Raw genomic sequence first — 26917 nt, forward strand, 5'->3', positions numbered from 1 at the left:
AAATACCCACATTTGTTTACTACAAAATGCACCAATTCAAACCTCTACAAGAATATCACACCCCTTATGATGACAATGTCTCTCTTTGTGACTGACCACAGCTCAAATCCACTTACTGTTTGACAGTGTGTGCATGTGTTTCCAAATTAGTCTACTAGAACAAACTTCCTTAACGGTATGCTTTAACGAACACTCGACTCCAGTGTACCTGTGTACAGAACATGCAAGTCTAACAAAAAACACTGTCAATGTGTGTGTGAGTTTGTGTACATTTTTGAATATTCTCAGTCAGAGTCATAATCATACTGCAAACTCAGAAGAGGTGACGTTTGTGAATGTAATTCTTGTAGAGGGGTCTAGGGACATCGTCCCCCAGAATAATTATTTTGTGAATTTAACATGTAAATGAAGCGTTCTGGTACACTAGAAAATAAAGGGAAAAGACATTTGCTTCAAGAAAAAAAAAGGAAAAAAAAAAAAGGCACTTTTATTAATACCACTTAAACTTTTTGGAACACCAGTCACAACTTGATGGTCAAAATGTTTATTTCTTCTGTCTTTTAGCCTGCACAAGTCTTCAAGCGCCCGCTTTCGCAGCTGAGATGTGCCTCTTTCTTACAACATGTTCTTCCTCTTCAGCTTCAAGCCTTTTCTCTGCAGCACTTGTAAGCGGCTGGCAGTCAAACTCCATCCTCCTCTCTCGGACTCTGAGCAACTTTTGTCTCTGGGCCTTGTCTCTTGCTCCTGCAGAATTGATGTTGCTGCACAGCTTCTTGTGTACTGCCCCACACTTAACATCATCCCTTCCGAACATCTCTAAGATTAAGAATTAAATTTACGTCGTATTGACTTGGTAGTATGCAGATGTATTTTTGTTGGGTGCTGTTGTCATGGTGAATCGTAATTTTGGAGCCTTTTAATTTGTTGCATACATTTGGATTCCTGGTTTTATAGATTTAATTCTTTGTTTTTATTTTGCACTTTTCTTCTAGTGAAGATTCTTCTGAAGGCACACCTCCTCTTCTTCTATGTGATTGCTGAAATCTCACTAGATTATTGGTCAAGATAGCTTTGTTCTTCTGTAAGGTAGTATCACTTATCTTTGCGACATTAAAAATTTGCTACTGAAACAAATATCAAGAATCAATTTGAGTTGTTTGCTCATAAAGCTCCCTCTCTATTTCGGTCTCTCTCTCCTATATATGTATGTATACCAAGCTTTGGATTATTCTAAACAATTCCATAGAGTTCTAAACAGTTACAGAAAGTTTAAGGAAGAGCAACTTGTAAGCAGGCAATATGGTTGTTGTTGTTTTTTTTACTTATGAGGAATAAGGGCCTTTTTCATTGAACTTTTGCTTAAAAACATAGATTTGTGATACAGAAAATATTTTATTTGAAAAAGTCAAAAATGTATAACGCTATTGTATTGTAAGTTAATATAAAGATAAAAAAAAAAGGTTTGACCAAAAGATTATGGTATAAAGATGTTCTACATTTTTCTTTCAATTTAGGCTTGATCCCACCATTTGTTACAGGTCTTTTGTCTAGAATCTATTCTCACAAGAACCAGCAATTTTTCGTACAGTGACAAATGCCAGGCAACAAGAAAATCGCTACTGCTCGTTTGCCAAAATACATGCTATACTGTACATCATCATACTCCATTATTGTTATTCAGACCATCTTATTACTATATTTTAAAAAGTACAGACAAATTTATAATTAATTACTTGCAACATAAGCCATGTTTTCTGGAATTTTTAATAAGTTGTGTTGGATTCATAGATTTTTAGGTCTGTTAACAAAATCTAGTGAATTTTACTTTAACCATGTCAGTTTTATCTAGCTAAACGAAGCCTGAAAATCCATTTTATATAGGCTTTTATGAGGTCACGATTTGTAGTGTCATGTTTTACTGCTGTTTGCATAACAGCAAAAAGAAAGACTAGGTTCTGTTTAAAGCACATGGATGTGTCTTACGGTCACCTCCACATTGGAAAACACTTTGTCTGGACCTGCAAAAATATTCAGAATGTGAAATGATGCTTCAAATGTTCACGTTGGTATTACATTGAGATTTCTTAATGCACACAAGGTAAAAGCCTACTTGTAAGGTGATGAATAAAGCAAAGCACATTGAAGCAAAACAACTGGAAAACAAAGAATATGATTGATTTGAAGGAGATCAAGCAATGATACATGTAGATACTCACCTTAGAAACTTCTGTGCTGTTTATGTTCCATGAAAATGTGACTGACATGTGACGTCTCCAGATTGGATTTCTCTGCAGACGTATGGACCCCACTATAACGTCCCCTTCCTCGACTGTCACTGGGGCATCCAACATGAAAAGAGTCTGTTTCCAGTGAGTTATCCTGGGGAAAATGAAGGCTCTGTTTTACAGGTTTTACATTTAAAGTTTCAGATTTATGTTTTACACACAGATTATCCAGTGCACTGTAAATTTAAAATTAGAACTTGCATTCAGATCTGAAATTGTGAACTGAATATCAAGTGTGCTATCATGTATTTGTATTTGATCCCTTTTCTGTTTATGCATCATACTCTGAATATGGTCCGGTGTTCAATTCCAGTGATGGTCCATCCTCTTCTAAACTCTGAAAATGTGCACTGAACCAGACAGTGAAACCATGGAACATGCCTGACTTCTCAACAGTGAAACTAAACTCTCCTTTGAGGGTCTGGACAAAAGTGGGGAAAAGCAGTGCACTGTAGTTAACATGTGTTTCCTTTTAAATAATGGTTATTTAATTTAATCCAAATTCTAACATTTACCTCTAAGTCTGAGACCTGTATTGTGACCATATCAAGAGTGATAACATCAGCTGGGCTGGACAAACAGTCCTCAGTTAGGAGATGATGGCTGAATTTAGGCTTGGAGAGAAACTCTTTCTGTGCAAGTGACCTACAATACACATACACAATACATATATACATGGTCAGAGTTATCAGAGTACTACTTAAATGTGTGATATAACTGATGTATTTAGCTGAACAATTGGGTCACCTTGTTTCAAAAATTTTTACAAAACAGTTTTAATTACTCTATCTATTAATTATTTAATAAATACATAAACTGCTACATTACCTAGTTTTAGGAAAATACATGTATTTTCTCAATTAAATGAATTATTTTTACAAGCAAAATGTGCAGTAGGCCTAGGTAAAGAACATCTGAATATTTTTTTTTTCTTTTTTTTGGACTGTTATGGTCCAAATGGTCTCAAGGTCATTTTTAGTGGATGTATGAAGTTCAAATTCACAGGTGTCCTATCATATCAGAGCAATCACAGCTGTAGTTCATCACATTAAATAAGAGTATGTTTAACTAACATTTGACAACCAGAAAGTGCTACAATAATTAATAATATAATAATTAACAATACTAATGTAAACATTATCATTTTAAAGCCACTTGATTTGATATTTTGCCACCTATTGCAAAATGCAAGCACCTCAAATACCCACAACACACATGTCAGAAAGAGCTGTATATCAATATGAAAGGCCTCACTGTAGGTAGCTGAAGTCTAGGCCATAGGGTTTCTCCCAGAACTCCATTTTTTGCCTGTAGTCAGAGAAGGCCTGGCAAGGAACGACGGTCAGACAGGCAGAGGATGGCCACATCATTCCACCCTCCTTCAGCCAGCGATCACGTGCCAGCAACACTGACTCCAACATGTACTCAAACTGAAAGATAGTGGTTAAACCGTGACAATTATGGAAGACATAATATTACAGTTAAAGTGAAAATAATTTCACAGGTGACATTGTTTATCCACTCAACAGACATAATGTCTGTGTTCCGATGTTCAGTTTGTTTTTGTCTGTGAATATTGAAGTGAAGTTCAAAGCTGCTCTCATACCAGTAGGCAGTTGCCCATCCACTCTGACACTAGAACATCCACTTTCCCAGGAAGAGTGAGATTCTCAGCTCGGTCCTGAAAGACGGTCACAACTTCCTCACAGCCATTCTGCCTCACTAGTTCCTCAGTGTGTTCTGCCATTGAGCTGGCCTCCACAGCATATACCTACAGGAACAAAAACTGTACAAATTCATATGAAAGAGGTTTTTTATATATATATATATTTGATTAAAGTCAAAAATATTTAACATGGATTTTTTTCCCCTTTTAACCCTGTAAAGCCTGACATATGATGTTACAAGTAGAAAATTCTACTTTTTTTAATGGATCAGTTTATTGAAACTTTGGACAAAATAAAATAAAATCCCCCACCGTCAAATAATTTTTACAATTATGTATGGACAATCAAGTAAACAAGCAAAGAAAGTTGCTTCAGTCCAGTAAATGTTCATCTTAAAATATTACTAACATTAGAAAAGCCATTCTTACATATACTTTCTAAAGAATTCCAAAGCAAAAACATGTTTACCACAACCTGAAGGTGGACTTTTTTTTTACTTCATAAAAAAGTGTCAGGGTTCTGTCCAGACAGTCTTGTCTGTGTTGTCTTTGTTTCATGTTTCTATGTTTGTCCTGTGTTTGAGCACATGGCTCTGTCATTGTTTGTGTTTGCCATGTGCTCCTCTTGTCCCGCCTCCTTGTTTCCCGTTACCACGCCCCCTTGTTTAGTCCATGTCTAGTCCTCTTTTTTACTAATTGTGCTCACCTGATCCTCATGTGCTCTGGTCCCTTTATATTGAGCCTCTTTCCATCATCTATTTGCTAGTTTGTTGTGTATTATGGTGTTTTCCGGTTTGTGCTCCTGAAGTTATCTTTGCGCTTGCTCTAGGTTTTAAAAATCTTGTTTCCAGTATCAGAGTATCATTGTTGCTATTTTGTTTTTCTCTAGCACTGTTTTGCTTAGCTTTAGCTCTTGTGTATTGTAACCTAATTTGGTTTCTCTATTGTTTTAGAATTTTATTTTCTTCATTTCTTATTCTCCCTGTTAAGTGGAAGTATTTTCTTTTGCAATTCCAGTTTATTTTCTAGGATTTTAGTTGTTTACGCTTTATTTTCACTTGTTTGCTATAGTTATATTTCTTTAGTTGTTGTTTCTCTAGTGATTGATCTTCTCAGTTTAATTTTGGTTCTCTTAATTGTTGCTATATCTTGTCTGTCTTGAGTTGAGTCTTGTATGTTCTTCTGTGTGTTCCTGCCCTGTATCCTGAGTTCCCTGGCCACTGACTCTTATGCCGAGTTCAGACTGCACGATTTTAGCCCCGATTTTGGCTCGCCGACAGGTTTTGAGAAATCGCCGACAAATGCCCAAAATCACAGGCAAATCGGTGCTCGTTCACGCGAGTGACAATTACGCAGTGTGAATGAGCAAAGACGCGATCTGAGAGAATCGCCGACGCCCGTGAGATATTTGGCATGCTAAATATCTGGACCTGTCGGCGATTCACAATCCTGCTGTGTGAATGTGTTCTGACTGAAAACTACATCGGCGATGACCGACAGCCAATGAGAGAGCAAGATACAGGGAGGAGGAGGAGTTATAGACCAGAATATCAGTATTTTAATAGATAGGCTTATATTTACAATTATATCAAACAGAAACAAAGCACAAACATTTGCATGACCAGCAGCAACAGCAGGACATTTGCAAAATTATTTATTTACCCGCAACTCTCTTTGCAAAACACAGCTAGTCCTTGCTCCCCTCGTCTTCCCAACCATTTCCTGCATAAACTGTTTATTATTTTTTTCATTTTCGCTACAAATCAGTGCACAGACAATTTGTAGGCTATCATTTTTAATAATAAATTCAGTGTCGCGCGAGAACTCCGGTCTCACGCACGCGTGATCTTCCGTTATTTCCTATCACTTCTCGCGTTTGTTTGGTTGTGAAACGTAGTTTGCGGACCAGGCAGAAGTTTTCGGCGATTCTTTCTTTTGTAAAGTCATGCAGTGTGAAACCTCCTGTCGCCGATCCATCGTGCAGTGTGAACACAGCAGCAACTGAATGTTACCCCAGATAGTCATGCAGTGTGAAAACAACAGTGACCCGATTATTTTGAAAATCGTGCAGTCTGAACTCGGCATTAACTGCCTGACTAGTGATTAGACGGCTTTCTAACGCCTGTTTCAAGCCTCTGGTTCCGTGAGCCTCTACCTGGCGGCAAGACTGGTGCAACATCTGAGATCTACATCAAGCTACGAGTTCCAATTGTGTTCCTGCCTGGTCTTTCCTTTGGAGCTGCCTCTATTGCACTCACGTCATTGCCATCTTACTGACCAGACGGTCTCAGTGGTCATCAGTTGTGTCGTCTGCCCTGCCCTACTGTTTGAACTGTGGTTCACACTTCACTCTCCCTGCTGTCTTCAGTCTGGTTAATGAAACCCCTTGTCTGCTCATTTGCATCTGGGTCCTATCTCTTGCAGAACTGTGACAAAAAGGGTATGAACTTTCAATCAGAGTGCAGAAGGCATCAATAAGATTTTCTAGGAAAGTTCAACAGGTTTTTCAGGAAAGTTTTGTTATAATTTATAAGCATAAATTCACGTATCAAATATGATACAGTAGACTTTACAGGATTAAAGAAGTGTTACTAGTTGTTACTTCAGTTAAATTAAAGTTCTTAAATGGTTAAAGATCTTGACTGATAATCAGACTTATGTTCAAACTTAACTGCCTGACAGCTTATATTGATATATTATATAGGCCACTAAAATGGTGGCGACGACGGATCGCATCTTGGGAGGTGCTGCAATTTCCCTGTTTCTCCAACTAGCCAGCCGTTTTCGTTGTTTTAATGCATACTTGTCTGAGGCTGTATTAAATTTAAGCAGAGCTAAATATTTTAATAATGAGAAATTGGAATCTATGTTTTGTAGTATGTTTTTTTTTATACTACTATTTTCCACCATTGCACTACCAGTACGTGTGGTGTCCAGGGCCGGGTTTCCCGATAACGATGTATCTTAGCTCAAGAGCGCTCTCTACGTGCAAGGTTACGAACGCTCGCGGCAATTCCACGCGCGTTTCCCAAAAATGCACTTAACATGAACGCGCGAGAACGCGCTCTAAGTGCTAAAGCATCGCTGTCCATTCGCGAAGTGCTGAAATATAACCTTATGGAATCGTATTCTATACATTTAACCTAAAAATCGTCAGTGGATTAGAAATCAAGACAAGTCTATATAAAGCACCTATAAAGGCGGAGGCACAAAATGGCTGGAAAAAAAAAACAAAAAACAAGAGAATAGGCCTACCTTTCAAAAAGATAAAATGAATGTCCTTTTAGAGGAGATAGAGCGAAACAAAGATTTTATTTTTAACAGATTTAAAGGACACCATACAAATAAGGAAAAACAAAACATGCAACCAGGGGTGTTCAAAGATCAGGGAAGGTCCGTAAAAATGCCCAATACATGGCTGATTTTCGCGCACGTCAGCAAGTCATTGACAGATTTTTTGGAATTCATCCCTATTTTGCCGTCTTTAAAGCATAATTCCCGCATTATTTCTTTTATGATTTTTTTTTTCATTCATTTAATTTAGATGTGTATTTCTATTTTTTTCTTCCCTTTTTAATTATTTAATTTATAAATTCATTTAAACAAAACACGAGTACAATAAAACGGTACAATAAAGTACAATCAAAACCTTATATTATACTCACGTTGCAGTGTAATGTGTTAAATCTAGATAAAAAGTGTAATCTGCCGGTTGTCCTGCAGGTGACCTCATAACTCGTCTTCTAACGATGCACTTGGGGATTAACGATTACTCCAGAGCACTCGTAGTTCTACGAAGACTTTCAAGTGCTACTTAAGTTACGATGCTTTTGGGAAACAGACCATAATATTAAGATCAGTCGTACGATCTTTTTTACGATCAACTTAGGCTTACGATGCTTTTGGGAAACGCAGCCCAGAACTGTTCACGCTGATCAGCTGTGCTTCAAGAATTCAAGCAATTACATGGATCAGGGAAAAAACTGTCTTTATTTCGATACTCTTCCGGTATCTATCCGTGCGGGAAGTTTTCATCAACTTATTCGGCTATCATGCAATTTATTCATCTGTTTTGAGTTATGGAAACAGACCGTTAGACAACGGAGATCCGGTGTGTTTAATCGAAAGGCTCATGGTTTCTTGCTTATCTTACTACTGCTTTCCGGGGATGTTCAATTAAATCCGGGACCAGTTTACCCAGGAACACAGCAGGACTCTGGAGCTGAGCCTCACTTGGCAACAACCATGGTGGCGTCTCACAATGAAGGGTGTGCCTGGGGATTTCCTGTAGATCTACCTGGCCTCCCAAACAATGAAGTGAGTTTAATCAACACGTTCTCAATGCTCCAAGGTATGACACTTCTACACTACTTTCCAGTCATTCTACAAGAGTAAAAGAAACCCCAATGTATCACGGAAACGCTTCCCTGTGCCGAAATCCTGCAGTAAGAAAGCAGTCATTATGTAAGATCTTTTTAAGACTGCTAATCATGCGAAGGTCCTATGGGATCCGAAAGTGAAACCGAGAGGACTTTTTGGCGGTCATTTGAACATAAGAAGCATTGTTGCAAAGAGCGAATAGTTGTTTCATTTATTATCCAATTCAAATTTGGATTTCCTTTGTATCTCTGAAACGTGGTTGCAACAATCATCATCTTCTAGTCTAGTGTATTTATTATGCCTGGATATCAATGTTTTAGACGGGATAGATCTTCTGGAAGGGGAGGGGGAGTGTTCATTTATGTTAAAGACAGCATTAAGTGTGAACGTCTCATGTTTAACTTCGCTAATGATTTAGAATTTGTGGGGTTGAAAATGATTCTATCTCCTCAAATATCATTTACTGTTTTATGTGTATACAGGCCCCCTTCTGCTAACAATACATTCTATGATCAACTTACAGGAATTTTAAAAGAATGTAATCTTAACAAATAAATAATTTTTATGGGTGATTTTAACTTGAATTGGGAAGATAAATTAAAGAGGAAAAAATTTAAAATTGTTGCAGATAAATTTAATCTAAATCAGTTAATTAAAGGGCCAACTAGAATTGCTAAATCTCCAAAGACACAGTTAGATTTAATATTTGCTAATAAACCTGAAAGGATAATCAAGAGTTATAATTTGATCACTGGGTTATCTGATCACAATTTAACCTTAGTTGCACGGAAACTAACGAAAAACAGATTTAAAAATAATATAGTAACCTCTATTAATGTTTTTCATTGGGTAACACTTTAGAATATGGTTCCTTCTTTAATGAATAACTACACAAGAACCAATGAGTAACACAATATTAACAATCTAGTAACTATTATCAACTAACAAGAAACTCTGATTAACGAACTAGTAAGTAATAGCGCACAGATGAAAGTGGTAGTTCACTATTAACTAATCAATATTTTTTAATGCTTCCCAGAGAACTACTGAAAAAGTGTATTAACAATCTAGTAACTACTATTAACTAAAAAGAAACACTGATTAACGAATTAGTAAGTAATAGCGCACAGATGAAAGTGGTACTTCACTATTAACTGATCAATAACTACTATTTTTTTAATGCTTTCCCAGATAACTACTGAAAAAGTTTCATAATTCATGCAAAACTAATCAATAACCAATGCAGGACAAATGACTAGCACTACATTAACATTTTAACTGCTACTGTAAACGAATACACAAGGTTGTTTATATTATCAATATGTAATAGCATAGCAGACTTATGATTTGGGAAAGCTGTTAATAATTGGCCTATGCTGCCTATTTATCAACTAAATAATTTTAAAGAAATGGATTTTTAAATGCAGTTGTCGGGACCTTACTTGTCCTGTGGCCAATTTTCCGGCATTCCTCTGGACTGGCATTGAATCACTAGAGTCATGGTGAGTACTGGAACATATTGAGTCTTCAGCCACCCAAATGCCATATACAGTTATTTTATTATTTAACCTACTGTAAACCCTAACGCTCAAAATACTTAATTGGTTTGAGTAGGAAAAACTTAAATTAAACTAATTAGTTCAGTCAATTAACTTTTATGAGTATTTAGCACTTTCTTTTTCTTTCAAGTTCACAGAATGGATATATTTTAAGTAAACTGAACTGTTTCATTGTTTTGAGTTTTATGAAATTATTTATTTTAATTTAGACGAACTTAAGTTTAACTGAAACGGCTGGGATGTATATTTCCCAGCATGCTTTGCAGATGGCACTCGAAAGGGAGAGTAAATGCTAAAATTAAGTGTAATACAATGTTTTTTTGTGCAAGATTAATGTTAAGCGGGTGATTTAGTAATGATTAATGTTTCGTTATGCTAATTTAGAAGAATTTCTGTTAATGTTGGTTTTAGGATAGTTACCATCATGGTGACAAGTGGTGCATGAGCTTGATTTGAGAACAAATAATACCTTTTTATTGCTGCAAGTGTTACTGTATAGCATACTATTGTTAAGATGTTAACAAAATAGTATGTAAGCAAACTAGCTTGTTAAAGCTAGCTAAGTTTATACTAATAAAAGTGTTCACATTGAGATTACATGAAATTTTAAGTTAAATGTATGAATTAGTGTACTCAAACATTTCAAGTTAAGAACAATTCAAATGTACAAATACAAAATAAAAATATGTCAGTTCTGCTTCATTGTGCCAACTTATTCGGGTTTACAGTTTGTGTGTGTGTGTGCATATCTTGTGAGTGATTATAAGATTCTACACTTTATTGGCTTTTCATTAGTCACTACTATAAGAATCATGGTAACAAACTAGTAATGACTCAAGTGTTACTACATACTTCTATGGGAATTACTAATTATTTGGATCCGTATTCTATGAAGATCATGGGAACTAACTAGTAATGACTGAAGTGTTACTTACTAGATACTTCTAAAGACATTTTCTAAAAGTATACTAAGTTCACCAAAAATCTCAAACGCTTAAAATTACTTTTGTGTTTGGTTGCACAAATCATGACTAGATCATGTAGTATAACACTTGAGTCATTACTAGTTAGTTCCTATGATCTTCACTTTAGAATACGGATCCAAATAATTAGTAATTCCCATAGAAGTATGAAGTACCACTTTCATCTGTGCGCTATTACTTACTAATTCGTTAATCAGAGTTTCTTTTTAGTTAATAGTAGTTACTAGATTGTTAATAAACTTTTTCAGTAGTTCTCTGGGAAGCATTAAAAAACTAGTACTTATTGATTAGTTAATAGTGAACTACCACTTTCATCTGTGCGCTATTACTTACTAGTTCGTTAATCAGAGTTTCTTGTTAGTTAATAATACTTACTAGATTGTTAATATTGTGTTACTCATTGGTTCTTGTTATTCATTAAAGAAGGAACCGTATTCTAAAGTGTTACAATTAAATAAAGTGTTCATTGTATACCTAAAGGAAAATTAGTAGCATTTGATGAGGAAATAGCTGATCTAGAGTGGAATGATATCTTATCTCCCAAGGATTACGGTTGTAATACATTTTATAATAGAATTAATTCTGTAAGAGATAAATTTACTGTGAGTGTTCAGAATAAATTCAAGCATAAGAATGTTTTACTCTGGTTCAATGTGAATTTATGGAAGTTGATGGAGAATAGGGAATTAGCATTAAAGAAAGCTATTAAGACTGGAAGAGACATTGATAGGCTTTGTTACAAGGGTCTGCGTAACAAAGTTATTCGAGAGTTGAGAGTAGCCAAATGCAATTATTACCTGCATCTAATGAATGAGGCTAAAGGTAATAGTAAGCTAATTTGGAAAAAAACATAAATACTCTGTTACGAAAGGAACCAAATTTAATAGGAGATGTTAAACTTAAAGTTAAGGGAAAGCTAATTGAAGATGATTGTGCCATTGCTACTATTTTTAATCATTTTTTTTATTGACTGATGGATTTACTGAATACATTTATTGACAAAGTATTGATACATTTTTAAGAAGGGAAATAAATACTTGTCCAATTAAGGATGTATGTAAAAGTTTTAATCTAATCAAGACAAATGAAACGCAAGTTAATAAAGTTATTAGCTCATTGAAAAATTCAAAATGTAAAGATGCTCATCATTTGGATACTATGTTTGTTAAAACTCACAAAGATAGTTTAACTCCGGTCATCACTCATTTAATTAATTTGTCATTTGAAGGTAGTGTTTTTCCTACTGCATGGAAAAAAGCTATTGTTACTCCTATTTTTAAATCTGGAGACCATTATGAAGTTAGTAATTACAGACCCATAAGCATACTGCCAGTACTCTCAAAGGTTGCAGAGAAGATCATTTTTGAACAGCTGACATCCCATCTTAACACCATTGAGTCTGGCCTACATTGTATGCAGTTTGGTTTCAGAGTAAATCATTCTACCGAAACAGCTACTTTACATTTAATAGAGCAAATAAAATCTAAAGTTGACAAAGGAGGATTTGTTGGGGCTATATTTTTAGATCTACGTAAGGCCTTTGATACCGTTAATCATACAGTTTATGTATGGGTATCCTCATACTTATTAAATAGAGAACAATGTGTAAAAAATTAAAGGGGTTAAGTCCTGTGATTTGCATTATACAATGGGTGTACCCCAAGGATCCGTACTAGGTCCCTTACTATTTAGTTTGTATATTAATGATCTTCCGCAGCAGTGTGAAGGGATACAAGTACAAATGTATGCTGATGATACTGTTATTTTTATACATGCGAAAACAGCAGAATTAGCAGCTGAGAAGTTAAAAACTGCTACAGAAAAGATTACACAGTGGCTGGAACAGTCATGTCTTAGCTTAAACATCAGTAAAACAAAAGGAATTATTTTCTCAAAAACAAACGTTAAATCTCCTGATTTTGATATTTATTAATGGTGAAAAGATAGAAATAGTAAATTAGTTCAATTATCTTGGTATAATATTAGACTCAAATCTCAGTTTTAAAAAACATGTAAAAAAAATGGTGAGGAATATTAAACATAATATGGTTAGCTTTGACCTGCCTGGGGGACTACGGATGAAAAATAGCCTTTGGCTAAATCCGGTACAATACATAAAATGGAAATTTTATGTTAAAAATTGTGCATGGTCCCTTTATAAATAAATAAAGTGGAAAAAAAAACAACTAAAAAAAAAAAAAAACAGAAGCTTTGGGCAATATCACTACGTGAAATATCACGGCCGTACAGAGAAGGAAATGATTAGTTGAATAAAGTCGTTGTTTTTGTTTGTTTTTTGCGCACAAAAAGTATTCTCGTCGCTTGATAAACTTAAGGTTGAGCCACTGTAGTCACTCGGACTATTTTAACGATGTCTTTCATAACTTTTGGGCCGGTCAGTTTCGATCCCTTAAGAAGCCTATAGAGGAGTGATCCAGCTCTCAGATTTAATCAAAAATATCTTAATTTGTGTTCCGAAGATGAACGAAAGTCTTACGGGGTTGGAACAACATGAGGGTGAGTAATTACTGACAGAATTTTCATTTTTGGGTGAACTAACCCTTTAACTTTACGTGAGTTGTAGTTCGACACGGCACAGCGCGGATGAACACAATGTTTGAGGAGAGTGTGCAGCTGTCAGTCACCGTGCCGGTGTGGATACTGGCATTCAGAATCACAGATTATTCTTTTTGGAAGTATGACCAACATAAGAATTTTCACTGGAAAATGTCTTCTGAACAAGTAAGTAACATCCACTTTTGTTCTGGTTCTGACATTGCAGTAAATCGCGCTGATTAAATCTAAAAATCGCTTATATCACGCAAAACCATGCAAATTATACTTTGTTCTCAAATTGTTAATGTTAACAACATCCGCATTGCGTGACTACATGTAATGCCCTTCCGATATTTATCCTTGTCTTCGCATAGGCCCGGTTGCAGTCTCTTTTTTTCTGTAGCCACTCCGAAGTCCGAACGAAGTCTTTTGCATTTTACAACGGGTGAATCTGTTGTCACTGGTGATTGTTGTTTGAACATTTCTGGATCCGCCATCAAATTGATAAGTTTAATTATATCAAGTGCTGTGAGAAAAGGCTGTAAATCTCCACCTCCAACATCCTCACACACAATATAGCCTACTAGCCGAGACTCCTCCTTTATGTGTACAGATGTGACGTAATGACGCAAAGACATGCTCGAATCTCCCGCGGAAATCCACCAGTATCCACTGGAATTAAAACATTATTACAAGCTTACCGCTTTGAATCGAGCTAAGGCAAGCAGATAGTTTTGAACACTGGCTGGTTATGTATTTTCTCAAATATATATTTTGTATAATTTTTAACCCAAAAAAAGCTACGGACTGCAGCTTTAAAGGGTTTGTTCACCCATAAATGAAAATTATTCCATAATTTGCTCACCTTCAAGCCATCCTCGGCGTATATGACTTTCTTCTTTCAGCCAAAAACAATCAAAGTTATATTAAAAAATATTCTGGCTCTTCCAAGCTTAAAAATGGGAGTGAATAGCATTTTTTTGAAGCCCAAAAACGCACTTCCATCCATCATAAAAGTAATCCATACAGGGGTTAATAAAGGTCTTCTGAAGCTATGCATTTTTATAAGAAAAATATCCATTATAAACTGTGATCACTAGCTTCCTCTAATGTCCGCTAAAGCCTCTCACGGTTCAAACAAATATGGCTAGGCAACAAACTCAAACTCCTCTGACATTTCTCTTTGAAAATTCTTGTTTTAGACTTCTAATTTGTGACCTTTGTTTTGTTCTCTCCTCTGCGCTTCCGGGTTCATCAATACGTCGGGTCAGAGTTCATTCTTCGGCTGGAACTCGACTTGTGAAAGCCAGTGATTATAGTTTATAAAATTAAAAATATGGATATGTTTCTTACAAAAACACATCACTTCAGGAGGCCTTTATTAACCCCCTGGAGCTGTATATATTACTTATATGATGGACGGAATTGCTTTTTTGGGCTAGAAAAAATTGTACCATTCACTCCCATTATAAAGGTTGGAAGAGATATTTTATAATTAATATAACTCTGATTGTGTTTGGCTGAAAGAAGAAAGTCATATACACCTAGGGTGGCTTGAGGGTGAGTAAGTGGAACATTTTCAATTTTGGGTGAACTAAACCTTTAATGACTGTAAAGCATTCTGCAAATATTTCGTTTGTCTCACCGCTGCAGGTTGTGCTAGAAGAGCACAGAAGAGGCTGATAACGCCTGTCCCACAGCCCAAGTCCATGACCACCTTCCCCCTCAGGGAGGCGCTATTACTCAGGATCACCTGCCTGTATGTATCTGTGCGGGGTTTATCTGACAGCATCTCCAGGTGAAGCCTCTGAGAGAAAGATCCAGATAATACATGTTAGCACATAGTTTGCTTCTGTATGAAAAGTCCTTTAAGTTTAATCCTACCATTGTATTGAAGCAATTTTAAAGATTTAACTGGATGCTTGCTAGGCTTAGATTGACTAGCTTAACATTTTAGTACTTACTAATGTCCCATAATCGCCAAAGTATTCGTCATCTTGCCAAGCATCTTCAACATCTACTCTTTTGTGCAAATAGCTGGATGGGACATAACCAAAGATACCCTGCAGTTCAGCCCACCACCACACGTCTGAACTCCTCTCATGGACCAGCAGTTTATCGCCAACTGAGAAACTAAGCTGCCGGTTAAAAGAAAGTAAAAAAGGTAAATATATATATATATATATATATATATATATATATATATATTTACCTTTTTTAGGTAAATATTGTTTATTTTTAGGTAGGTTGTTATGTTTAATATATAAAAAAAAAAATTGTTCTGCATATTTTTCATGTGATCATGGTATAAATACTGGGGGGGTTATCTCCCCCCCAACCCCCCCATAAATTACGCCCCTGTGTGTATATATTATTGTATGTGTATATTATTGTATATATATTGTATTGCTTTTTCGCGTATATGTCACCACAATTATCACATGTAAACAATTTTTGATCATTGTTTCTCTATCTAAAGTATAAAATGTTAAGCAAACCAGAATTAGCTGTGGCATTTGGTCTTCTATTCCCAAAAAAATGAAATACTTCCGCTCAATAATGAGTATGCTGCCTTCACGTGCTTATCGGAGTTTCATAGTTAAAAAAATGCACATAAACGCTCTCTCAAGTCGTAGTAGTACCACCATAGGACCACTGGGAACTTCTGGGAAGCTCCCAAGTTATGGGCGGGCCACAAACTGTTAATGACGTAAGGGAAGAATTATTAGTTTTTCCCACAACCTACGTCGCATTGTCTTGTCGTTATGGTGTGTTCACTTCACACCGAACGCGAATTTAATTATTTGCGCGAGTAGATTACATACAAAGTCAATGCAAAGACGCGAATAGACGCATCATTCGCGCCGGGCGTTATGGTGTGTTCACACCGAACGCGACGTTAATTATTTGGGCGAGTAGAATACATGCAAAGTCAATGCAAAGACGCGAATAGACGCATCATTCGCGCCGGGCGTTGCGAATGACGCGAATTGGGCGACGCGTTTGCCGCGAATGTCTTCCGCGCAAATTGAAAAATTTGAACTCGAGCGAATGTTCAAGCGTCTAACTAGACGCGATAGACGCGTATTTGACGCTCTATTCGCGTTCGGTGTGAATACACCATTAAAGTAGGCTGGTGCATGTAACAATAGTGATTGTTTAGTATGTGGGACGGTGTTATGATGCGGATCCTTCGGAATATAACAGTGCATATGAATGAACATTTGAAGCGGATTGTACGATATGTTTTATCGAAAATAGCCTGTATTTGACCGAAATTCCAGAATCGTCAGCAAGCTAAGTTAACCTGGTGAATGTTTACGGTTGTCAATGAATGTGACGCTATATCATTTTGGCTTTATCTACTATTTCCCCAATAAATAAGAAAGAATTAACCCGGTGTCCAATGATTCCTGTTCTTTCCAAAAGCAGACCACTTGAATGCGACGAGCTCGTAATCAGAACGTGGGAAGTAGGAAATGTCCATGTCCAATAGCACGTGAAGGCAGCAAGAATCACATTCACTCACACTCACACTCACTGTGAAATCATAGTTTATTTTGAAAGGCGACCATGTTCTCAACAGCATATACCTGCTCATCTCCTTCAGCCACAAAATCAGCAAGTCCGACATACTCTTCAGCTTCATGACCCTCGCTAATATTATTTTCATTCATTTCAGCACGTCAAACCTCTAAATGCACACAAATCACGAAACGCAAACGTGTTGAATCTCTACAACAAAAAGTGAAAGGAACTGTTTAACATTCTACGGCGCCTCTCCCACCCACCACACAATTTTCACAATAAAAGTCCTGTTGAAATTGGGATGTTTTTAAGATGGTTTCTTACCTTCTTACATGTGGTATACCAATTGTAGATCATTACAGTTATCGTTTTAAAAAGGGTCAAAAAGTGGCGGACTTTGCATGGTTAAAAAGTGACCAAAATACCCCCACAATAACATCACATTTATTTTTTTTATATTCTGTTTTTTTTTTAATCCTGCATGAGTCTCTTTATCACAAGGAAACAAAATATTTGCCACTTTCACTGCATCTCAGTTATAGACTAGGCTAAGTTTATCTTTATCTTTTTTTTTCTTTTTTCTTTTTTCTTTTTTGATGGACTGGTGAAATGTCCACAGAGGTGAAACAGTGGCTTGCTTACAAACCAGGTTCTTTTGTTAATTGCAGGCCAAGACAGAATAGTGTTCATGCACTATGAACGTCAAACTGAAGGGGAAGTTTATCACCCCTAGAGTTAAATATTACCCACCCATTATCTGTTTTTCATTATGTATCATTTATTATGTATATTAATTATTAAGACCTGGCAACCTACCCCAGAAAAAAACATTGCCAAGAAAATCACCAAGAGTCGGATATGACTGAAATAGGTAATGAAAGAGAGAGAGAGATCTAATATTGATAATATCTAATACTAGATACCTTATTGAGAATATTTAATAATATTATCTTTTTTAATCAAAGCCTATTGCATGGATTGAGATTGTAAGCAGATGCTCTGTTTCTTCTTTCAGTGAGCAGTGAGTAAATTACTTAACAGACAGCAATTGTATGAAGTCACCTGCTAAGCAAATTTCGGATAGACCACAATGCAGTCTAATAATTATCTGTAACAGAGCTACAGAGATAACCAAGCAAAAAGATTCATAGATGTTTTCTGAAATAAGTACTTAAAATATTATAGCATTTTCACAATCTGTTCAATACCCATGAATTTGTACACAGTGATTTGAAATAACATAGCCAGGCAAAACTAAAACATGTACTAGTAGTGTAGAAAAAAAGGTAAATGTTCACACTCAGTGTTGTCTGAAAACGTTCAGTATTGTTTCCTGTTGGACTCTGTTATGTTATGCACTGCGAGTGACAGGTTACAGTGCCTTTAAAGCTTACGGCAGTGATTTACGGCAAGGGTCAACAAATGTAAGGTTTGCATCAGTTCAGTAAACGCAACATGAACGGAGCTACACAGTGTGGTTATTGAGTCCTACACAAACACAACATTTGGCGAACGAGGATGTCTGAACTTGTCTTACCACCACCGCCACCAGAGGTGTAGTGGTAAAAAAAGAGGTGGGTAAATTATAAATTCTGGTGGACCATGACGTGGTCACCCGGTAAGGTGGGCCACTGCCTACCGGTGTATGTGTATCCTGATGACATTGCTATAGGCAGGGCTCGACTTTAAGCCTTTTCATACTCTTGTCCTTCTTCGAACAAGTAAATCTGTCATTCACTTGTCCGAGTAAAAAAGTTTCTCGTCCGGATTTTTTTTTTTAGGTGGATAAACGCTATTTCCGAATATTGGGAGGTGCGTAAACGGCGTTTACGTGCGTTTAGCCTCCACTACATCCCTGACCGCCACCTTTCCTACCTGTTCCCGGCGATCCAGCTGTTCCTTTGGATCGCTGGGTGACGTCGTTTGAGGATTATTTGCTAACTTTGGGACACTCGAACCTAGCGGAGGCGAGGAAGTGTGCGCTCCTGCGCCATTGTCTCGGGCAGGAGGGACAGCGAATCTTCGCCACGCTCACCTTATTGGATGATAAGTATGTCACAGCCACGGCCGCCTTGAAGGCCCACTTCAGCTCCGGAAGAAGCCGGCAGATGCACCGTTTTGAGTTTCGTCAGAGAACGCAAAAGCTGGGTGAGACCGTTGGTGGAGGATGGACTTATAGTTGACCAGTTAATAGAGAAAACGTCATGTAACCAACTGAGGGAGAGACTTTTACTAGAGCCAGACTCCACGACACTAGCGGACGCTTTAGTAATCGGAAAGCAGTTGGAAACGGCCCTAATGGAGGCGCGCAAGTTTGGCCGCGCTGTGCATGAGCCTGTGACATCATCACCACCGTCAGTTCAGCACACAGAGACTGCAGAGGCGGCTGACTGGGTGAGTGACCGTTTGGATGTACAGAGAGTGGACAGGGGGCCCAGGGAGAGTGGGCACAAGAGCTGTAGCAACTGTGGCTCCCCTAAACATGCAACCAGAGATCAGTCATGCCCTGCCCAGGGGAAACGTTGTCGTAACTACAACAAGTTAAACCATTTTGCACGCTGCTGTCGCTCTTCCCCTGCTTGCCATGATACTGTGGCTGTCCCCATAAACACTGTACAGACCTCACAGCCTTCGTTCAAGCTCTGCACATGCCGTGTGGGCACAGCTCTCATTCCACTCCTTGTGGACACAGGGGCGAAAGTGTCAATTCTGAACAAATGCACATATGACCGTTTTTTCAGTCACGTGCCTCTGAAAGCAGCGGCTAAACCCCTGTTAGGCTACGGCCATTTTCCCATCTCCACTCTGGGTGTGGCCCGCCTACCCGTCAGGTATGATCAACAATGTACGCCTGTTCTGCATCACCCGGAAGGGAGCTAACATTATGGGCCTAGACTTGTTCCTTGCCCTGGGTTTTACTGTGAGTGATGCTAGGGGCCTGCATGTCCTGCAGGTTGCCGCCTCCTCGCCTCCTGCCCTGACCGCTACCCACAACTGTTCAACGGGCTGGGCCGCATGACTGGTTTTGTACACCAGCCCACTGTGGACCTGTCAGTCCGCCCTGTTATCCAGCCCCTACGAAGCATTCCCCTGGCCCTCCGTGATGCGGTGGAGGCCGAACTGCATCGCCTGGTGGAGGCGGACGTCATAAAGCCCGTCGACGCCTCGCCGTGGGTGTCTAACCTGGTGATAGCCAAGAAAAGGGGAGGCGGACTGCGGCTCTGTGTCGACCTCACAGATGTCAACAAAGCCATCATCCCTGATAAGTACCCTCTACCTACGGCTGAGGAGCTCACTAGCCATTTCCACGGCTCCACTGTTTTCAGTAAGATGGACTTATGGAACGGCTACCTCCAGATCCCTCTGGCACTGGCCAGCATGGATCTTACAGCGTTTGTCACGCACGTGGGGGTTTTCAGGTTTAAACGCATGGCATTTGGACTTTCATCAGCCCCGAGCTGTTTTCAGAAGATAATGTCACTCATACTGGCTGGTATCCAGGGTGTCTCCATCTACCTGGATGACGTGGTGGTGCATGCGCCCTCCACCGCACTGCATGACGATCAGCATGGGGTCACACTGAACTCTGAGAAATGCATGTTCGGGGATGAGGAGGTCGAGTTCCTGGGCTTCAGGCTCTCGAAGGAGGGCATCGCCCCGATAATGTCCCACACTGAGGCCATTCTGTCCCTGCCAGACCCGCATTCACCATCCCAGCTGTCTTCCTTCCTGGGGATGGCCGCTTACTACCTCAGATTCATGCCACACTACTCTGACTCAACGGCCCCCCTCCGCCGGCTTCTCAGGAAGGATGTTACGTGGGACTGGACCCCGGCCTGCCACGAAGCTGTGTGCATTATCAAATGGCAGCTCACGTCCCCACCCACACTGTCCCATTTCAGCCTGACCGCACCCACTATGGTCACCTGCGACGCCTCCGGGGTCCGGGGGAGAAAATGTTACGTCTGAAAATGTTCAGTATTGTTTCATTCATTCATTCATTCATTGCTTACGACAGTGGTTTATGGCAAGGGTCAACAAATGTAAGGTTTGCGTCAGTTCAGTAAACGCAACATGAACGGAGCTACACGGTGTGGTTATTGAGTCCTACACAAACACAACACTCAGTATAGGTTTTGTGAGGCTTTATTCAAGTCATGGATCCAGGTCATGGAGGTATTAAAGTTACAAAAACACAGATTAAAGAGCTTTCTTACAATCACCCCACAAAAAAAGGACAAAAAGTTGACTTTATGTATCTACTCCTTCTTCTTTTTCTGAGTTTTTCTGAAGCACTTCCTGAAACAGAACATGCAGCTTTTGACGGTCACAAAAATAACAGTCACTAGAATGAGAATGAGAAAGCCAATGACGTCCAGGGAATGATACTGAATCCAGTTCAGCTCATGGGCTGCGGATCTGAGATGATCTGCCCCTTTGTGCCTCATGACAAACTCAGTCCAGAACACAGCCAGGTCCAGAGGCTCAATGGGACGGTCTCTGTGAATAGCTGAAAGCTCTGACATCTTCTCCTTGTAGCTGATGAGTCAAAAATGGAGGAAGTATTTTTATATTTTGTTGCAAACAAAAAGATTCCACAATCTACACACTCAAAACTATTTGTTGTAGGATTTACTAAAACAATTTTCACTCAGTGAATAATTACAAATAAATGGTATGCAACACGATTAATTAAATGTGAAATTTTGTAGAAAGATAGTATTTTTTTTTATTCACATATGCAAACATGCCACTTTGAGTTCAATACTAAATAAATGTTGTATTAATCAACACAGAATGTACCAGTGCATAACCTGCATTTTTAATGCACAGGCTGAACGTAATACATATGTTTACCTTTTGTCATTGAGGACCTTTCTCAATGCAACCAGCAGTTTTTCTGAGGTCACATCAAAGATACTCAGGGCTTCTGCAACACCTCGAGCCACTAAACGCTGGGCGTTATCCCCTTGGTCTCCAAACAGAGGAAGCATCACCATTGGCACCCCATTACAGATTCCTTCATAGATTCCATGTGATCCGCCATGTGTAATAAAAGCCTTAACCTTAGGATGGCCTATAACATAAAAGAAAACAACACATTCGGTATGTTAGTGTGTTATCAAATGATTTTGTAGTGAATTATAATATGCCATGGTAATTCAAACATCATGCACATCCTGAATCTTGCCATCAGTTCCAAAAAAAGCACACTTATTTAATTAAAATGTCTTCCAGGAAGGTTAGAGGGTCAAAGGAGAATATAAACATACCCAAGAGATCATTTTGTGGAAGCCATTTCATCAGTTTGACATTCTTTGGAGCATTTTCAGGGACTGGTCCAGTGTACCTCCAGAGCACCTACAAATCAAAGAGAGCTAAAAGTGAACATACAGTATGGTGACATGCATTATTTTGCATAACATTATTTTGTTATGAAATGGTGCTGTTATTCAAGCCAGAGTTTTATGCATTTTACTCTGCAGGACAGTGGCCCTCCAGGACCGAGTTTGGACACCCCTGGTTTAACGTTACAACCCACATACTGACTGTAATTTTTTTTTTACCATCTACAGTTATTTTATTCAACATCTTTATGACTTTAGCTGCTTTTGGTGCAACAGTAAGAAATTTCTTAAATAGTAAAATATGCAGCCATTGATATAGACATATTACTGTATATTTGTAAATAGTCTCATTTAGACAATCAGTGGCTGGAGTTAACATGTCTTATGAGTTTTGTGGACAATAAAATCCCAGTTTTTAATTCAGTGCATTTATATCGTGATGAGATGGCCGTTTGGTCTTTGAATAACATCCTGGGGGAGTTGGAGGACATAGAAAGTCCTAGAAATTTTTTTCACAGAACAAATGAGAATACTGGGAAAAAAATCCTTTTCAAATGGGGTGCCCTATGCAGACTACATGATGTGCATAAGCCCTACCACACAAAACGTCCTGGTTGCGTATGCAACCCACCGTTCCCTGAAGGAAGGAACGGAGGACGTAGTCAACGTCGACTGAATGGGGATCACGCTAGGGAGCCAATCGTCTTCGAGTACTATTGAACCTCCGTATTTATACGTGCGTTGCGGGGGGCGGAGTGCGTGATGACATCACACACTCCGCCCCCCGCAACGCACGTATAAATACGGAAGTGGATGCACGCACTAGTTGCTTTTTCGCTGAGGAGCCGAGCGTAACTCGGAGTCAGCGGTGGTCCAGCAGTAGTGGCAAGGGGACTACGTCCTCTGTTCCCTCCGGGGAATGCTGAAGCGGTCTTCATATCCTGCATCTGCCCTATGCCACAGGAGCCTCTGAAAGTTCATTCAGTGGGACCCTTTCTCACTTCTATACAGCACCAGCCGAGCACACTCTCTTCTTGAAGAGACGTGATGGACTGAGTCCTTCTCCAAACTGAAAAAGAGATACTCAGCCAGTGGGCGAGATTACTCTCTCCCAGTTGACCTGAAGACCCAACTGGCTATGGAGCACTCGAAGGGTAGGACTCTGTACTGATACTTCGAACCCTCACATGCAACACACAGGATGGCCTGCGGTGCGGAAGGTAGAGATCTGAAGTACATGTCATTGAGGCCAGATGCTGCGGACCGACTTGGGCCAAGACGGTCACGACCCACCACATACTAGGTACCATGAAGAACGAGTTTACAACAACTGGCCTTCATATTGGCTGGAGGAAGCAGCTATATCAAGTCCTTCGCCAGTAGGACAGAGATATGCGCGCACAAGACAGGAGCACTGCTCAACACTAGGTGCGAGGAATATCACTGAGCTTTCAAGGAGCACGTCTGCTCAACACGTAGTGTGATGACTATCACTGATTTGAGCGGAGCCGACAAGCCGAGTCTGATGGTCACAGTCTGGTCTGGACCGGTTGGAAGCTCTTTCTGCTTCTACGAACCAGGCCCAGGCCCAGAAGACCACCGGCATACCCGAGGTGGGGCAGCAAGGTGGAGAACAGTGGCATTAGTGTGCAGTGCAACATTTACCTGTCTCCACTGGCGGCAGGGGATGTGTGAGAAGGCGGATGACCAGGTCCTCGAACAGCACCAACAGCTGCCTGCTTGGGACCCAGGGACAGAAGAATTTGCTCTCTTGACAATTTGGGTACCACTGGACTCCGGGGAGCCAGTGGCGGAACAGTAACCATCTGAAGAGCTTGTCCTCCATCCCTGGCTGGCCTGTCTCAGGGACGCTACGTCTGACGCCGGTTTCACACTGCACGTGTTAGCAGAGCGTAAGCAGCGCAGGATCAGTGCGTACGGTGAGCGGAAGCAGGACACGCGCGTTTTGCTTTCACACTGGCAGCGTTTGACGCGCGCTGCTGAACCGCGGCGTGTGTACAGACAGAGTACTCTATAATGGGTAAGTTGGTAAGTTTCTTTATTTCGTTTTCAAATACATTTGAGAGAAAAGACTTGTCAAGAAGCTTATTTTATTAATTAATATATTATATAACTTTTGGTTCATCTTTGTTTTTGTAGTTTGGGCAACAAGTTTATTTTTGGACATTTGTTTTCTTTTTAAATTGATGAAGGTCATTTGATTGACTGTTTAAAACACAATAGATATCATCAATGCGCTTTTTGGGTAAAACTGCTGTGTATTTTGGCCATGATCAATGCATTGTCACTTTAATTCAACGTAAGCAGCGCGGCAAAAATAGACTGGGCGCCGAAACTATCGCGGCACTGCTGCTCCTGCTCTGCTCCTGCTCTGCTCCTGCTACGCGCTGCCGCGCCGCATCTGCATGCGGTGTGAATGCTCTAATCTGTTAACATGGGCGCCGAAAAAAATACGCGCTGCTTACGCTCTGCTAACGTGTGCATTGTGAAACCGGCGTGACACTTGCCCCCTGGCTTGGCAGTGCCTGAGACAGACCGGGCGGCCTGCCTGCTGCTGGCTCTACATTGGGGCCCGGGTGGAGGCTGCTGCGGGGGCCCCGCGGGACCGGAGGCAGCAGCAGGGGGGTGCCCTCGGCGACGGGCAGGCGGAGGAACTGTCACCGGCGGCGGGGTGGAGGCAAAAGCGGGCTGCCGGGACAGGATGTGTCGGAAGGCCTCCATCTGCGCCTGGGCGGTGGAGAGCTGTTGGGTGCAGCTTTCCACCTACGTTGGCGCCGAACAAGCCAACCTGGGAAATTGGGGAGTCCAGGAACCGAACCTTGTCCGCATCTACCATCTCAACCAGGCTGAGCTAACAATGGCGCTCCTGGACCACTAAGGTGGACATCGCTAGGCCGACCGCGCACGCTGCGAGACTCGTGCCCCGGAGGGCGAGATCAGTAGCAGTGCGGAGCTCCCTCATGAGCGCACGGTCTAGACTACCCTTGTGCATGTCCATGAGTGTTTTGGCCTGATAGACCTCAAGAACGCCATGGCATGCAAAGAGGAGGCGGCTTGCCCACAGGCTTTGTAAGCTCTGACCGCCAAACCTGACGCGAGCTTACAGGCCTGCGAGGGGAGACAAGGATCCCCCAGATGCAGTGGCCGTCGGGCACAGGTTCACCTGTGTTGCGACAGCCCGCTCCACTGGAGGGACAGCCTCATAATCCTTCACCGCTCCTCCCTCAAGGGTAGCGAGGGGGAAAAGCTATTCAGGCAGTTTCTGGCAGAGAAAGTTGCCGTCCACAACCTGGTAAGCTCTCCATGCACTTCGGGAAAGAAAGTCATTGGGGCGGCGAGCTGAGAACCAGAGCGGCCTGCCCCGAGATACCAATCCTCCAACCGAGACTGAACGGGACACGGTGGAGGGTTTCACTCGAGCCCGGCAGCCTCGGCGGCCCGTTTCAGCATAGCTGACATTTCTGGATCTGGTTCGGGCAACGTTACACTCCCAGAGGGAGATAACACAGCCGAGTTGTCATCTCCAGAGGCCAACTCACCCTCCGATGCTGCTATCGACATCTTATCCTCTGGGGGAACCCCAATTGAAACGGCTGATCGGCCCATTACAGAGGGACCAGCACGTTCAACAGGCATTCCATCGGCTGCGGTGTGATGGAGGAGTGAGGAGCCCACAAGGAATGGTTACCGGGCGAGACATCCATCACTATCCTCCGATCACCCATCCCACACGGCACCCGGGGGTGGGGCATGGTAATGGGGACTCGCGCTTCGCGGACGAAGGCGAGTTTAGATCTCAACACAGCAAAAGTCATAATCCTGCAATGGGAACATGAACCGTCCACAAAAGCTGCTTCAGCCTGCTGTAAGCCCAAACACGTGATGCAACAATTGACGCCCTCTAACCAGCCGTCAACACACACAAACATTTAGAAATTTGTTGCTGTTAAAACAGCAGTTGAGTGCTCAAAGTTCGCGATCACCGCTGCACTCGCGCTGTAGAAACCACCAGCACTGGGAGAGTCTTCCAGAAGAACACAGACACACTCGCTCGTTGTAAACAACAGCACTCTTCAGAGACATCAAATGATTGGCTCCGAAGCGAAAGGCAACTAGTGCATGCATCCACTTCTGTATTTATACCCGCGCCGTGGGGCGGAGTGTGTGATGTCATCACACACGCCAAATCCATTGGCTCGTTCAATAGTTCTCGAAGACAATTGGCTCCCTAGCGTGATCTCCATTCAGTCAACGTCGACTACCTCTGACGTTCTCGACTGAAAGGGAACCAGAATTTTTTTTTCAGACCAGGTTGATTATTTTGGGCTTATTTTCCCTAGACCTTTTCCAGCATATTACAGAAACTTTCTATCTTAAGTCTTAAGTTAAGATCTGACAAGTTAATTTTGGAATGTTCACAAATTCGTATTACAGAAGCAAATCTTAAGTTGATTTAGAATTCTTATCCTATCTTATAAAATCTCATCTTATCTGTAGTTAGGAAATCTTAAACCCCTCCATTGAGTTCGGTAATCAACTCTCAGGTCTGTTACCAAGCAACCAACGACACGCAAACAGCGGCTGGGAAGTA

The 26917-nt window shown here is 40.4% G+C and overlaps 2 protein-coding genes across 5 annotated transcripts in view; both read right to left on the reverse strand.

Moving 5' to 3' along the window:
- Positions 1-1728: 1728 nt before the first annotated feature.
- On the reverse strand, positions 1729-17186 carry prmt2 (protein arginine methyltransferase 2). 2 transcript variants are annotated; one of them, XM_056241652.1, is made up of 9 exons: positions 17023-17186; positions 15394-15567; positions 15075-15236; positions 3892-4056; positions 3540-3715; positions 2801-2930; positions 2570-2706; positions 2217-2379; positions 1729-2018 (listed from the first exon to the last, which is right to left on the reverse strand). In XM_056241652.1, exons 1-9 carry the CDS (start codon positions 17104-17106, stop codon positions 1986-1988), a joined length of 1224 nt encoding a protein of 407 aa, XP_056097627.1. In that variant the 5' UTR covers positions 17107-17186; the 3' UTR covers positions 1729-1985. The 2 variants fall into 2 exon arrangements, with proteins under 2 accessions (XP_056097627.1, XP_056097618.1); XM_056241643.1 differs by having other exon boundaries at positions 1729-2379.
- Positions 17187-21085: 3899 nt separating this feature from the next.
- The window catches only part of LOC130076509 (UDP-glucuronosyltransferase-like), a 56013-nt gene continuing 50181 nt past the window's right edge, over positions 21086-26917 (reverse strand). For all 3 annotated transcript variants that reach the window (XM_056241632.1, XM_056241624.1, XM_056241616.1), the window contains exons 3-5: positions 22231-22318; positions 21815-22034; positions 21086-21496 (exon numbers count right to left, since the gene is read on the reverse strand). In XM_056241632.1, the coding sequence (XP_056097607.1) occupies positions 21217-21496; positions 21815-22034; positions 22231-22318 (588 nt within the window). In that variant the 3' untranslated portion in view covers positions 21086-21216. The remainder of the gene's footprint in view (positions 21497-21814; positions 22035-22230; positions 22319-26917) is intronic.

This window comes from Rhinichthys klamathensis, unplaced genomic scaffold (assembly GCF_029890125.1).
Source record: "Rhinichthys klamathensis goyatoka isolate OS25496 unplaced genomic scaffold, OSU_Roscu_1.1 h1tg000021l_1, whole genome shotgun sequence".
Classification (NCBI taxonomy): Eukaryota; Metazoa; Chordata; class Actinopteri; order Cypriniformes; family Leuciscidae; genus Rhinichthys; species Rhinichthys klamathensis.

What these genes read in the sequence shown, in the direction of transcription:
- prmt2 (XM_056241643.1), bottom strand. Translation starts at nt 17,106, where the DNA reads ATGAATGAAAATAATATTAGCGAGGGTCATGAAGCTGAAGAGTATGTC. An exon ending in GGATGGGCAACTGCCTACTG is followed by an intron (nt 3,716 to 3,891) that starts GTATGAGAGCAG and finishes ACTATCTTTCAG; the next exon opens with TTTGAGTACATGTTGGAGTC. An exon ending in AACACCGGACCATATTCAGA is followed by an intron (nt 2,380 to 2,569) that starts GTATGATGCATA and finishes CATTTTCCCCAG; the next exon opens with GATAACTCACTGGAAACAGA.